The sequence below is a fragment of the Salmo salar genome, chromosome 14 (genome assembly GCF_965601325.2).
Source record: "Salmo salar chromosome 14, fSalSal1, whole genome shotgun sequence".
Lineage (NCBI taxonomy): Eukaryota > Metazoa > Chordata > Actinopteri > Salmoniformes > Salmonidae > Salmo > Salmo salar.
In genome coordinates this window covers 3,767,229-3,782,162 of record NC_138304.1, presented here as the reverse complement: position 1 = coordinate 3,782,162, position 14,934 = coordinate 3,767,229, and the positions used below count along the sequence as shown (strand labels likewise).

General features: G+C 39.7%; 1 protein-coding gene across 2 annotated transcripts in view; it reads right to left on the bottom strand.

Annotated features, from left to right (window-relative positions):
• Positions 1-14,934, bottom strand: part of adcy8 (adenylate cyclase 8 (brain)) — a 302,457-nt gene that overhangs the window by 145,502 nt on the left and 142,021 nt on the right. For both annotated transcript variants that reach the window (XM_014139104.3, XM_014139106.3), the window contains exons 4-5: positions 6,531-6,642; positions 5,644-5,771 (exon numbers count right to left, since the gene is read on the bottom strand). In XM_014139104.3, coding sequence (XP_013994579.1) covers positions 5,644-5,771; positions 6,531-6,642 — 240 coding nt within the window. The remainder of the gene's footprint in view (positions 1-5,643; positions 5,772-6,530; positions 6,643-14,934) is intronic.

Sequence of the window (14,934 nt, the reverse complement as noted above, 5' to 3'; positions counted from 1 at the left end):
CATTTCGCCGTAAGGTTATATTCGGCGCATGTGACAAATCCAATTTGATTTTTCACTACACCCCCATTTGCCAGATTAAAACGTCGTTTACAATTGTAATACTTCTGACAGCCAACTTTCTTGCTCGGCCCATAACTTTTGGACATTTTTACATTTACATCATTAGCAGATGCTCTTATCCAGAGCGACTTACAAATTGGTGCATTCACCTGATATCCAGTGGAACAACCACTTTACAATAGTACATCTATATCTTTTTTTTTTGGGGGGGGGGGGGGGGGGGGGTTAGAAGGACATCATAGCATTCCCAGAAAGCATGGATTATTGAGTCATTATTAGTTTTACACTTATGACATAATTCTGCCGTTTTGCTGTAGAATTTATGAATTTTGTCTCTTGTATAATAAATTCTATACGTCACTTTACACGGGATTAAGCGTACATTTCCGTTACCTGTAAATTTGTCCGTTAACTGAAATTTAGTTGCATGTATTTGAAACTATCTACATGGGTCAGTCCAAAATTACTTTTTAATTCTGTCATGGAAACAAATGTATTTTCTGTTACCAAGTTATTTGCCTTTAGTTTTCCATGTGGACCAATGTATCAGTGAATTCTGAAAAGCTATAGATTGTTTGATAAGTTTGTGTTTGTAGGGAGTGATATTGGTTCTTGTAGAATATGTTTCATTTTCTTCCATATTGTTATAATGTTCTTAACTGTAAAGTTGTTAATGTTCTTAGCTTTATCCTTTTAAATAGACACGTAAAAAGATTCTGGGGATATCTTCAAAAATATATTTTCAATATGTACCCATTGTTCCTCTTTAGTGCAATTAACTATATGTCGCAAGTAAAAGCCTTGGGTAGTGAATTGATAGAATTCCATGCCTGGAAAGTTAAAACTTTATTTTTTATTCTATGAATTTTATTTACCCATATAAAGTCTTATGACCGAGTATACTTTTTACAAAAGATTATTCCATTTAATTAGATCTGCCTTCATATTGTTGAGTAATGGAATAAAGTTATCTTTATATATTTGTTGTTTGCTGTCACTTATTAAGCATCGTTAAGTATTTCATATTTTTTGTGGTCCACTTAAAGGATTTCTGTAGATTGTGAGATTCTTTTTCCCACTGCCATTATTTTGGGCGGTTTTCCACATGAATTTATATCCTAAGATTTTAGAGTATTCAGATTTTTTTTTTTTTAGCAAATGGGTCATTGAGTTTTCAATATTGGTCAGGTATATCAGAAGATTATCTGAAAATAAGTTTAGTTTATATGCATGTTTACCAATACTGATACCTGTTACATTTGGGTCCTGTCTTTCTGCAAACTGTTCAATTGCCAGTGTCTTGTGTCCTTTCTAAAGCAATTTCATCAGATAATGTATTGTTTGTGCATATTTTTGCTTTAGGACATTTACACAATATTTTCATAACATTTTTTTTACTTCAGCTGGAAAGTTTAAAGCTTCCAAAGTTTTGAATAGAAAAGGCCATTCAAGACGGTGGAAAGCCTTTTCAGCATCAGACATTATTGATAAATCTATATCTAGTTTTTTTTTTGCATATTGTATTAAACTGAAACCCTGTTTTATTGATACGTATCAAGTCTGGTAAGACTTTTGCCATTCTATTGCTTATAATCTTTGTTTTTATTGTCACAATGTATTAAACTTATGGGTCTATAATCAGCAGGGGACTCTCCAGATTTTCCTGGTTTTAATAATAACTGAAATAACAGTTTGATACACGGAACTAGGAAGTACTGAATTGAGTGACATTTGTTGTTATTTGTGTACTTTGTCCCAAAATGTTGAATAGAATTATATGGTAAAGCCATCCATTCCTGGTGTTTTTCTCAGTGTGAATGTTTTAACAGTATCTAATATTTCTTCTTGGGAGGACCTTGACACAGCTGTCTGAAGGATCAGACCAAAATGCTGCGTGTTCGTAGTTCCACATATTTTATTTATAGTGAAACTAAATGCAATACACGAGAAACTTGAATATACAAAAACAACAAACCGTGATGCAGAGAGGAAAACACACTACTCAAAATGAATCACCCACAAACACAGGTGGGACAAACATCAACATAAATATGACCTCCAATTAAAGGTAACGAGGATCAGCTGCCTCCAATTGGAGATCAACCCAAATAACACCAACATAGAAATACAAAACTAGAAACTGAACATAGAAATACAAAAACAGACAAACACCCCCTGTCACACCCTGACCTACTCTACCATAGAAAATAACAACTTACTATGGTCAGGACGTGACAGACCTCTGTTTCTAGTGATTATTTTTTGTCTGCTGATAATTGCTTCAGATTATTACAGTATTATCAAGGGTTTTTTATTGTACACAAGCCTATGGTGCATCAGGAACCATCATGTTACAGATCCAAAAAAGGAGGAAGCTCCAAACAGCTTCGAGACAACTAGAAACATCAACCCAGTGTGCTAGAACACAATAATTGCCACACATTAAACTGAAAAAACCTATAGGTTACTCAAACCTTTGCACAAATCTTCCACTGACAACCGGAAACTACACTGCTCAAAAAAATAAAGGGAACACTTAAACAACACAATGTAACTCCAAGTCAATCACACTTCTGTGAAATCAAACTGTCCACTTAGGAAGCAACAATGATTGCTGTTGTGCAAATGGAATAGACAACAGGTGGAAATTATAGGCAATTAGCAAGACACCCCCAATAAAGGAGTGGTTCTGCAGGTGGTGACCACAGACCACTTCTCAGTTCCTATGCTTCCTGGCTGATGTTTTGGTCACTTTTGAATGCTGGCGGTGCTGTCACTCTAGTGGTAGCATGAGACGGAGTCTACAACCCACACAAGTGGCTCAGGTAGTGCAGCTCATCCAGGATGGCACATCAATGCGAGCTGTGGCAAGAAGGTTTGCTGTGTCTGTCAGCGTAGTGTCCAGAGCATGGAGGCGCTACCAGGAGACAGGCCAGTACATCAGGAGACGTGGAGGAGGCCGTAGGAGGGCAACAACCCAGCAGCAGGACCGCTACCTCCGCCTTTGTGCAAGGAGGAGCAGGAGGAGCACTGCCAGAGCCCTGCAAAATGACCTCCAGCAGGCCACAAATGTGCATGTGTCTGCTCAAACGGTCAGAAACAGACTCCATGAGGGTGGTATGAGGGCCCAACGTCCACAGTTGGGGGTTGTGCTTACAGCCCAACACCGTGCAGGACGTTTGGCATTTGCCAGAGAACACCAAGATTGGCAAATTCGCCACTGGCGCCCTGTGCTCTTCACAGATGAAAGCAGGTTCACACTGAGCATGGAGACGCCGTGGAGAACGTTCTGCAGCCTGCAACATCCTCCAGCATGACCGGTTTGGCGGTGGGTCAGTCATGGTGTGGGGTGGCATTTCTTTGGGGGGCCGCACAGCCCTCCATGTGCTCGCCAGAGGTAGCCTGACTGCCATTAGGTACCGAGATGGGATCCTCAGACCCCTTGTGAGACCATATGCTGGTGCGGTTGGCCCTGGGTTCCTCCTAATGCAAGACAATGCTAGACCTCATGTGGCTGGAGTGTGTCAGCAGTTCCTGCAAGAGGAAGGCATTGATGCTATGGACTGGCCCGCCCGTTCCCCAGACCTGAATCCAATTGAGCACATCTGGGACATCATGTCTCGCTCCATCCACCATGTCTCGCTCCATCCATGGTTGCACCACAGACTGTCCAGGAGTTGGCAGATGCTTTAGTCCAGGTCTGGGAGGAGATCTCTCAGGAGACCATCCGCCACCTCATCAGGAGCATGCCCAGGCGTTGTAGGGAGGTCATACAGGCACGTGGAGGCCACACACACTACTGAGCCTCATTTTGACTTGTTTTAACCTCTATGAGGCAGGCGGGACGAATTCGTCCCACCTACGTAACAGCCAGTTGAATCCTGTGGCGCGATTTTCAAATACCTTAAAAATCAAATACCTTATTACTTCAATTTCTCAAACATATGACTATTTTACAGCTATTTAAAGACAAGACTCTCGTTAATCTAACCACACTGTCCGATTTCAAAAAGGCTTTACAACGAAAGCAAAACATTAGATTATGTCAGCAGAGTACCAAGCCAGAAATAATTAGACACCCATTTTTCAAGCTAGCATATAATGTCACAAAAACCCAGAAGACAGTTAAATGCAGCACTAACCTTTGATGATCTTCATCAGATGACACACCTAGGACATTATGTTATACAATACATGCATGTTTTGTTCAATCAAGTTCATATTTATATCAAAAAACTGCTTTTTACATTAGCATGTGACGTTCAGAACTAGCATACCCCCCGCAAACTTCCGGCAAATTTACTAACAATTTACTAAATTACTCACGATAAACGTTCACAAAAAGCATAACAATTATTTTAAGAATTATAGATACATTACTCCTCTATGCACTGGATATGTCCGATTTTAAAATAGCTTTTCGGTGAAAGCACATTTTGCAATATTCTAAGTACATAGCCTGGCATCACAGGGCTAGCTATTTAGACACCCAGCAGGTTTAGCACTCACCAATATCAGATTTACTATAAGAAAAATGGTCTTACCTTTCCTGTTCTTCGTCAGAATGCACTCCCAGGACTTCTACTTCAATAACAAATGTAGGTTTGGTCCAAAATAATCCATAGTTATGTTCCAACAGCGACGTTTTGTTCGTGCGTTCTAGACACTATCCCAATGGTAAATAACGGTCGTGCGCACGGCACATTTCGTGACAAAAGATTTCTAAATATTTCATTACCGTACTTCGAAGCATGTCAACCGCTGTTTAAAATAAATTTTTATGCAATTTTTCTCGTAAAAAAGCGATAATATTCCGACCGGGAATCTGCAATTAGATAAACAGCCGAAGGAAAATATATCACTGGGTCGAATCGGGCACGCGCCTAATTCCATTGTCCTCTGATGGGCCACTTGGCAAAGGCGATTATGTGTTTCAGCCTGAGGCTGCCTCGTCATCGTTCAGGTTTTTCCCGGGCTCTGAGAGCCTATTGGAGCCGTAGGAAATGTCACGTTACAGCTAAGATCCTGACTCTTCAATACACAGAAGCAAGAACAACAACACCTTGTCAGACAGGCCACTTCCTGCATGAAACCTTCTCAGGTTTTTGCCTGCCAAATGAGTTCTGTTATACTCACAGACACCATTCAAACAGTTTTAGAAACTTTAGGGTGTTTTCTATCCATATGTAATAAGTATATGCATATTCTAGTTACTGGGTAGGAGTGGTAACCAGATTAAATCGGGTACGTTTTTTATCCGGCGGTGTAAATACTGCCCCCTAGCCCTAACAGGTTAAGGACATTACATCAAAGTTGGATCAGCCTGTAGTGTGGTTTTCCACTTTAATTTGGAGTGTGACTCCAAATCCAGACATCCATGGGTTGATAAATTGGATTTCCATTGATTATTTGTGTGTGATTTTGTTGTCAGCACATTCAACTATGTAAAGAAAAAAGTATTTAATAAGATTATTTCATTCATTCAATTCTAGGATGTGTTATTTTAGTGTTCCCTTTATTTTTTTGAGCAGTGTAATAACATCAACAAGTGTAGCAAGGCCTAAAAGTGGGGATTTGTTTTACCTGATTGTCTTAATCATGCTGAGGCCCATCTCTACACAGCAATGAGCGTGGTCCTGTCGAGGTTCAGGAAGACCGGACACACAGTAGTAGCAGTCTCCTAAAATCTTAATCCTCAGACAATGGTGCTCCTAGAAGAGAGTGGGAGTGAGAGAATGGCGTTAGACTGGAATCCATGGGAAACTCAGAATGATCTTGATTTGATCAATACCTCTTGCTCCATGAGAATGCTTGAATTATCATAGAATCGTACACGAATGTACAGTGCACATGCATGCATTTGTTCACGGCAATGAGCAAGTTGTTCTGTCTTGCACCACAAATGTCTGGACAACAGCTTTGACTTTATAATAAAGAGACATTATATGCCAAGCAGGCTCCGTGCGTCGTGCACAAGGACATAGACTCAACTCTGAATTCATTCCCTGAATTACGTTAAAATAACAAAGACATTCACGTTAACATTACGCTTGTCCATTAAGCTGCACTATATCTCACCTGTTTTTCAATCCAGTCATTGGACTTAATTACGGGTATTACCGTTTGAAAGCATTGCATGTTCCATTTAAATTCAGCCTTCTACACTGTATTTGTATCATTAATGACAGCTCTGGGGCTTGAAAATGAAACCGTAGCCAGAAGTGCAAAACATATTTCTATAATTGCATAGCACCATACCTGTAAGGCTGTCATTCATTCATGCTATCAATATAAATTGGGACCAGAGAGTATTACTGCATTTGCATTCTACTGTGATATCTTAGCAAATTCTAGAACAAAGCGTGATTATTCATGTCTCCTTGCTCACAGATTTTTTCCTAAATGTCAGTTCTTGCTGTCATAAAGTCACGTTTGAAAATGCAATTAGCATAAGCATAAAGTAAACTCACATGGGCTAGACGGTCGAAGCGTGCAAAGAGCTCGTTCAACATCCGCACCAGCTCTTGTGCCGATAGCGTTGTCGAGAGGTTCGTGAATCCTTTAACGTCTGCGAAAAGAATGCTGTAGAAAATATGGAGAAGTCACATTGTCACCATTACAATTCAACGTCTACAGATAATTTAGTGAGAAAATAGTCAACAGGGTACAGGTTTAAAAAACATGTAGTCCAGATCAAAATGGTCCAATGTGGTCCCTCTTTGCTTTTGGATGAAACATTAAGACAAATCTAAACGGAATCTCTGCCCCTCCCTATCTCCAGGCTATGCTCAAACCCTACACCCCAACCCAAGTACTCCATTCTGCCACCTCTGGTCTCTTGGCCCTCCCACCCTTATGGGAGAGCAGATCCCGCTCATCCAAGTAAAAAGCTCTTCTCTGTCCTGGCACCCCAATGGAACCAGTGGAACCAATTTCCCCCTGAAGTTAGGACAGCAGAGTCCCAACCCCTCCTCACCCCTGCCCCGTAAAAAAAATATATGCCCTTTGTGAACTAACACTCACACTTGACTTTTTTCCCTCCAGCACTGACTTTGCTGATAGCTACTTTATTGAGGAAAAATGTACTTACTATGACTGAGATATAAGGTTATCTCGCCTAGCTATCTTAAGATGATTGCATTAACTGTAAGTCACTCCGGATAAGAGCATCAGCTAAATGACTAAATTGTAAATGTAAATTACACCACATTATAAACTACAACCAAGATCACATTTATATGATCCCATGTTTATATGATTGATTTGGTTGAGATATTGCCTTCCTGCTTCTTTTAAAAAATGAAGGGGAACTGAATCTAACTGGTAACATAATTGAGACAACACAGGAACATTATGGAACTGACAGCATTTTAATTATACGGAACAAAAATATAAACGCAACAGGTCCCATGTTTCATGAGCTGAAATAAAGGATCCCAGAAATGTTCCATATGCACAAAAAGCTTATTTCTCTCACATTTTGTTCACAAATTTGTTTACGTCGCTGTAAGTGAGCATTTCTCCTTTGCCAAGATAATCCACCCACCTGACAGTTGTGACATATCAAGGAGCTGATTAAACAGCATGATCACTACACAGGTGCACCTTGTGCTGTGGACAATAAAAGGCCACTAAAATGTGCAGTTTTGTCACACAACACAATGCCACAGATGTCTCAAGTTGAGGGAACGTGCAATTGGCATGCTGACCGCAGGAATGCCAGAGTTGTTACCAGAGAATTGAATGTTAATTTCTCTACCATAAGCCACCGCCAAAGTCGTTTTAAAGAATTTGGCTGTCTGTCCAGCCTGCCTCACAACTGCAGATGATGTGTAACCACACCAGCCCATGTCCTCCACATCCGGCTTCTTCACCTGCAGGATTGTCTGAGACCAGCCAATGGGGCAGCTGATGAAACTGTGGGTTTGCACAACTGAAGAATTTCTCGACAAACTGTCAGAAACCATCTCAGGGAAGCTCATCTGCTTGCTCGTCGTCCTCACCAGGATCTTGATCTGACTGTAGTTTGCTTCATGGAGGATTCCTGGTTTCAACTGTGCTGGGCAGGGCAGATGGCAGTATGACATACATTATGGCGTTGTGTGGGTGAGCGGTTAGCTGATGTCAAAGTTGTGAACAGAGTGCCTCTTGGTGGCGGTGGGGTTATGGTATGGGCAGGCATAAGCTACAGACAACGAACACAATTGCATTTTATCGATTGCAATTTGAATGCACAGAGATACCGTGAAGAGATCCTGAGGCCCATTGTCGTGCCATTCATCCGCCGTCATCACCTCATTTTTCAGCATCATAATGCACGGTCCCACAATTCCTGGAAGCTGGAAATGTCCCAGTTCTTCCATGGCCTGCATACTCACCAGACATATCACCCATTGAGTACGTTTGGGATGCTTTGGGTCGACGTGTACGACAGCATGTTCCAATTCCCGCCAATATCCAGCAACTTCAAACAGCCATTGAAGAGCAGTAGAACAACATTACACAGGCAACAATCAACAGCTATGTGAAGGAGATGTGTCGTTCTGCATGATGCAAATGGTGGTCACAACAGATACTGACTGGTTTTCTGATCCACACCTGGTATCTGTGACCGACAGATGCATATCTGTATTCCCAGTCAAGTGAAATCCATAGATTATGGCCTAATATATTTATTTCAATTTACTGATTTCCTTATACGAATTGTAACTCAGTAAAATCTTGAAATTGTTGCATGTTGCGTTTATATTTTTGTTTAGCGTACTTTGCAGATATGAAATTTTTTTACAATCATATCAGTCATAAATTCCCAATTTATGCTTCAAAATCAACTCTATAAGAGGTTTTAAAAATCGATTCTATTTGACTCAAAATTCCATGACGTACAGTAAGGCATTGTTGGCAGAATAGATGGATGCTGTTAAAAACGGACGACTGTAACTAAGGCTGGAAATGTCAATACAATCAATCTAACATAGGCAATGATCACAAGGTAGTTGTGATGTGGCTAATAGGCAAACAAAAGGCTTAGGACGCATAAGCGAGTAAACTGAAAATGAGTCAACAGTTGAGTCATCTACTGCATGAAATTACAGCCTGATGTGCTTGCATCAGTGAATTCAACTTCAATTGCGCTGCTTTTGTGTGTCCCGTTTACAGCACGCAGCGGAGGTAAAGTGTACAGACACATGCCACAGTCCTAGCCAGGCTACTAAAATGTTGTAGTCTAGCTTCAGTTTTTAAAGCTTGACAATGAATAACCAAAAAACAAAACATGCAACAAAACACCATTCAAACCTTTGAGCAGTAGTCTACAGTACATTTTGAGTGCACCACACAGCAATGCTGCTGGTGATCCAAGCAGTGCAAAAAAATATGAAAAAAATGTTTTAAGTTTAAATGTTACACCAACATTAAGCTACATTTTTGTTATTTGGAGTTACTAAACAGTTTTTGATTAAGGTCACATCGTATTATGCACATCTGCAAGCATAGTGGCAAAGGCTGGACAAATATTTTTGTTTTAATATGTGAAAATGCTATATACAGCATCCTATGTACTACATAAGTGGATATCAAATAAAATAATGGGCAGTTTGGGTCGCAGTTGCAAGTTATTTAAAAAAAAAAAAAAAATAGGCTGTCTGGCCTGAAAATGTGTTGTGTTTTTCAATATGGCCCGTGTGCTAATTGAGTTTGACACCACTGGGCTAGCGTATCAATTTATGTAGCTAGCTATTTATTTAGCAAGCTAAAAACACAGAGCCTAACATTAGCTAGTTAGCCAGATGCAGGGAGGATGTCATGTCATTGGAAGAGTGGGTGAGTGATAGACTTTTCCCCCTCATATCGTTTTTAGGTGGCTACAGCTAGAGATGCTTGAATGAATGTTATCCACATTTAGCATATTTCTTAGTTATTAATGTATTTTGGGTGGACAGGAAGGCAAGTTCCCATTTAGTTGTCTAATGTGGGTTCGGACAAGCATGCATTGGCTGGCAGGCAAGCTGCAGAAGGACGAGCAGGCTACTATTCCCCATTGTTTATCAGTGCAATTTTTACGGACAACTAGCTGAAAAAGTTTGAGAGGGTTTATCTAATGTTCCTTCATTAGATTTTTGCTCAATTCGCTCTGGCTAGCTTTAATTGTTGATCTTATTGTTGTTGATGTGCATAGACAACTGAACTGAGGGAGAGAGAGCCTACCTTTTCATGGTTGTTTGATCAATAGGACTGTAAAGTTCCCAAATGTAAGAGGACTCCCGTGGTATTTACATATTTGCAGAAATCCATCCAGGTATATTTTGTGGCTTTTGGCAAATGCGTTCTAATGATCTAAAGTCGCACTGTTGCAACTGACTGTAAACACACAGTCCAGTTCAAAGTGAGTGATGGCAGGCCCGTGTGGCAAATGGCATGTTTCTATGAAGGCCTACTGTAGCTCTGATTGGCTATGGTGCACCGGTCTGCGCAGACTCCAGTCCTGAAAAATATGTTTTTATTCTGTTTTATTTCCTGCAGTGTCTTTTAATTGTCCAAATCCACGGGCGCATTCCAATTCTATATTTCTATAGAATTTTCACAAATTACTATACTTCATTCCCAAAAATTCTATGAATTTGTTGTGACGTGACTTTCATTAATCTGATGACTGTTACATATCGAATCAACTAACTATGTTTAATTGTTACTTTAAATTAATCATGTAACAATTAACTCATTAGGATGTGTGGCACCACGGAATAAGTTGGTTAATGAGTTACCATCTTACGAATGAAACTATAGATGATATATAAGATATATATTGATAAGTAATTTATTAACCATTACCTCATATCAGTCTCATAATTCTGAACGTTGCATACCCCTTGCATCTGCACAAACCCCAACTTTATTGATAATTCTGTACCACACAAATTGATTTAATTGTTTATTTACTAACTAACCTCTCTGGGCTTGGTGGGATGCTTGCGTCCCACCTACTCAACAGCCAGTGTAATCCCGTGGCGCGATATTCAAATACCTCAAAAATGCAAAAACTTCAATTTTTTAGCAAAACATTAGATTATGTCAGCAGAGTACCCAGCCAGAAATAATCAGACACCCATTTTTCAAGCTAGCATATAATGTCACATAAACCCAAACCACAGCTAAATGCAGCACTAACCTTTGATGATCTTCATCAGATGACAACCCTAGGAAATTATGTTATACAATACATGCATGTTTTGTTCAATCAAGTTCATATTTATATCAAAAACCAGCTTTTTACATTAGCATGTGACTAGCATGTGACTAGCATTCCCACCGAACACTGCCGGTGAATTTACTAAATGACTCACGATAAACGTTCACAAAAAGCATAACAATTATTTTAAGAATTATAGATACAGAACTCCTCTATGCACTCGATATGTCCGATTTTAAAATAGCTTTTCGGTGAAAGCACATTTTGCAATATTCTAAGTAGATAGCCCGGCATCACAGGGCTAGCTATTTAGACACACAGCAAGTTTAGCACTCACCAAAGTCAGATTTACTATAAGAAAAATGTTATTACCTTTGCTGTCTTCGTCAGAATGCACTCCCAGGACTTCTACTTCAATAACAAATGTTGGTTTGGTCCCAAATAATCCATAGTTATATCCAAATAGCGGCGTTTTGTTTGTGCGTTCAAGACACTATCCGAAAGGGTAAATAAGGGTTACGAGCACGGCGCATTTCGTGACAAAAAAATTCTAAATATTCCATTACCGTACTTCGAAGCATGTCAACCGCTGTTTAAAATCAATTTTTATGCCATTTTTCTCGTAAAAAAGCGATAATATTCCGACCGCGAAATCGTTTTTTATTACAAAGAGAGTGAAAGTAAAAGCATGCTATCCCCTCATGCACGAGCCTCAGTCTAATGGCCCTCTGATAGAGCACTTGCCAAATGCGCTAATGTGTTTCAGCCTGGGGATGGAATTACATCGTTCAGCTTTTTCCTTCTGAGAGCCCATGGGAGCCGTAGGAAGTGTCACGTCATGCCAGAGATCCCCTGTATTTGTTAGAGATGATCAAGGAGGGCAAGAAATGGTCAGACAGGCCACTTCCTGTAAGGAATCTTCTCAGGTTTTGGCCTGCCAAATTAGTTCTGTTATACTCACAGACACCATTCAAACAGTTTTAGAAACGTTAGGGTGTTTTCTATCCATATGTAATAAGTATATGCATATTCTAGTTACTGGGCAGGAGTAGTAACCAGATTAAATCGGGTACGTTTTTTATCCGGCCGTGCAAATACTGCCCCCTAGCCCCAACAGGCTAACTAAATGATACACACACATGGTATAGGTTATTGATTAGAAACTTAATACAATGGAAACTGGTCCCTAGTACACTAACGACAACATGACTGCTTAATTATCAAAAGAGGGAGGAGTAGAGGGGAAAAGGGAGAAAGAGAGACTACACTTGTAACTACGCTCATAGTAATCCTAATAATTTGGCCCGAACCACCGCTCGTTTGGGGTAAAGAAATAATTTATTTATTTACGAGTTTGAATGTCTTCCTTTGTCGTGTATCTCTGGTGGACCCAGGCCTTCGTGAAAAGGGTTCCGTTGGGCCTTCTCTCAAATTAAGTGTAAGGCTCTGATTGTCCACACGAGGTCACAATGTCCTTCTTCTTAGTTGTCCATGGCTTCAATGCCTTGTCCTGTAGTCTTAAGAAGGACTAACAGGATGGCGATTACTTTCACCCATTCTGGAAGAGTGGTCCTCTGAAGACATCTAATCAGCCATGTCGATGATCCCCAGTGGGGTGATGAGAGCAGTGTAGTCGACGACGATTTTAAGAGAGTAACAGGATGGTCCTAGTTAAATGTACTTTCTTAGATACTGTACTTAGAACAGCTACTCAGCCGTAACATCGATTGTTAGAGAGGCTACTTTGTCATCCTCACCTCGTGTTGATATTCAGGGTCGTAACCAATCGAGACCTAAGCTGCAGCTTGAGTCCTTCTGGTCTGATATGTTCATTCTCAACTCATCCTTTATGCACTCTGGTAAAAAGGGGTGTTTCCATCATGCTGACACGCTATATGAGCTCCCTCGGGCATGGCTACTTACTGGGCAAAGTATCATCAAAACTATGATCTCGTTAGGAATGTGCTTTTAGTTTTTTATCTTACGATAACTATTCTCATCATCTTTGAATATTCCTACACAACATAAAGGATAAAAACCTTACATATACAGAGTGTATGCTGGTCAAGTTACAATATTTTCATTATAAACATTTTATACAATTTTTAATGACATCACAAAATCAACATTACTTTTCCATAGACCATCTCTCATCATTCCCCACATCCGGATGGAGTGGGGAATGATGAGAGTTTTTGGGGCGGCAAAATGTCTCTGTAACAAAGAGACATTCCAATCACCACTACTAAAGACCAGAAAGAGTCCTCTGCTGCATACAATATATGACCGGGCGTGAGGTGTCACAAAACACCCCACATCAATCCCTCCTCCCCTCTGCGGGTGAAAGGGATCTGGTAGATGATGATCCATTGTAACCTGATCTTCGAATCCTCACAGGAGAGTCATGACAAATTTATAGTGTACGCTTGACAAAAAAAATTAAATAAAAAAGAGTCATATTCTTCCTGGGGGTGTATATAAACAGATTCTAATAAGATATAATGTTGCTAAAATGCTGTCACTTCCACTTTAAATCATTTGACAAATGCAGGGCCCAGAGCATTTAAGATTCACACAGAGACAAGGTCCAAAACTATAAGGAAATCATTTTCTTCCCTTTAGTGTAAAATGTGTAACTGATACACATGCTACAATGTTCTACTCATACCGTGACATAACCTGGTGATATTAGGGTGGTTGGTTAATCATAACTCTATTTCTATAACTGTTTTTCTGGATATGAGCAGAAGGCACAGGCCTTACAATGTTCAAAATCTTACCATTTATTATTATCGTTTATGTTAGAGTGTAGGCAATGAAATTCTGCAGTTCTCCAAAATATGTCCTTGTTTAATGGCATCTATTTCTATGTAAATTGTGAGTGATAGTTTGAAGTTTTAATGTCAAATACAGAAGTACAGTGAAATGCCATTCTTGCAAGCTTCCAACCCAACAATGCAGTAACCAATATCAATGTAAAATAAAAAATAAGATAAGGTAGAGCAAAAACGAGAAATACAATTAAGAAATAAGAACATAAGAAAGTAAGAGTAGTTCAGTTCCAATACCATATTTACAATGTGCAGGGATCCAGGAATGATAGACTTAGATGCAGTGCTTTCAGAAAGTACTGACACCCCTTGACTTTTTTCACATTTTGTTTTGTTACAGCTAGGGTTGCAAAGGGTCGGAATTTTTCCGGAAATGTTCCATGGAAATTTGGGAATATTGCTTTTAAATTCGTTCAAAAAGTTAGCTTATAACAGTGAATCTTTTTTGTGGGATACACATATGGCAATTCTAGGTCTTGTGGCATATTTTGGTTAAACTATCCCCAATTGAATGGAATTGCAACCCTCTGCATGCACAGTGCATTCTTCCATCACATGTGCAGCTGATTCTCAAGATCTTGAACACTAATGAGATGCTATTGAGCCCACACTACTACACTGTCTGAGCCAAGGACTACATGCTTTCTGGTAAGTTTTGATTACAGGGTGGGGTGAATATATTTGATATGACATACATGATTTTTTGTTAACTAGTAAATAGTTGCCTACAACAAAGTGTGTTTAAATCATTTCTAACTTGTTAACAATTTCTGCGAGTTAGTTTTTGCTACCATGTGGGTTTTAGCTTGCTTGAGCCTGCTAACTGAGGAGTGTGAATTCACCTGTTTCCATACA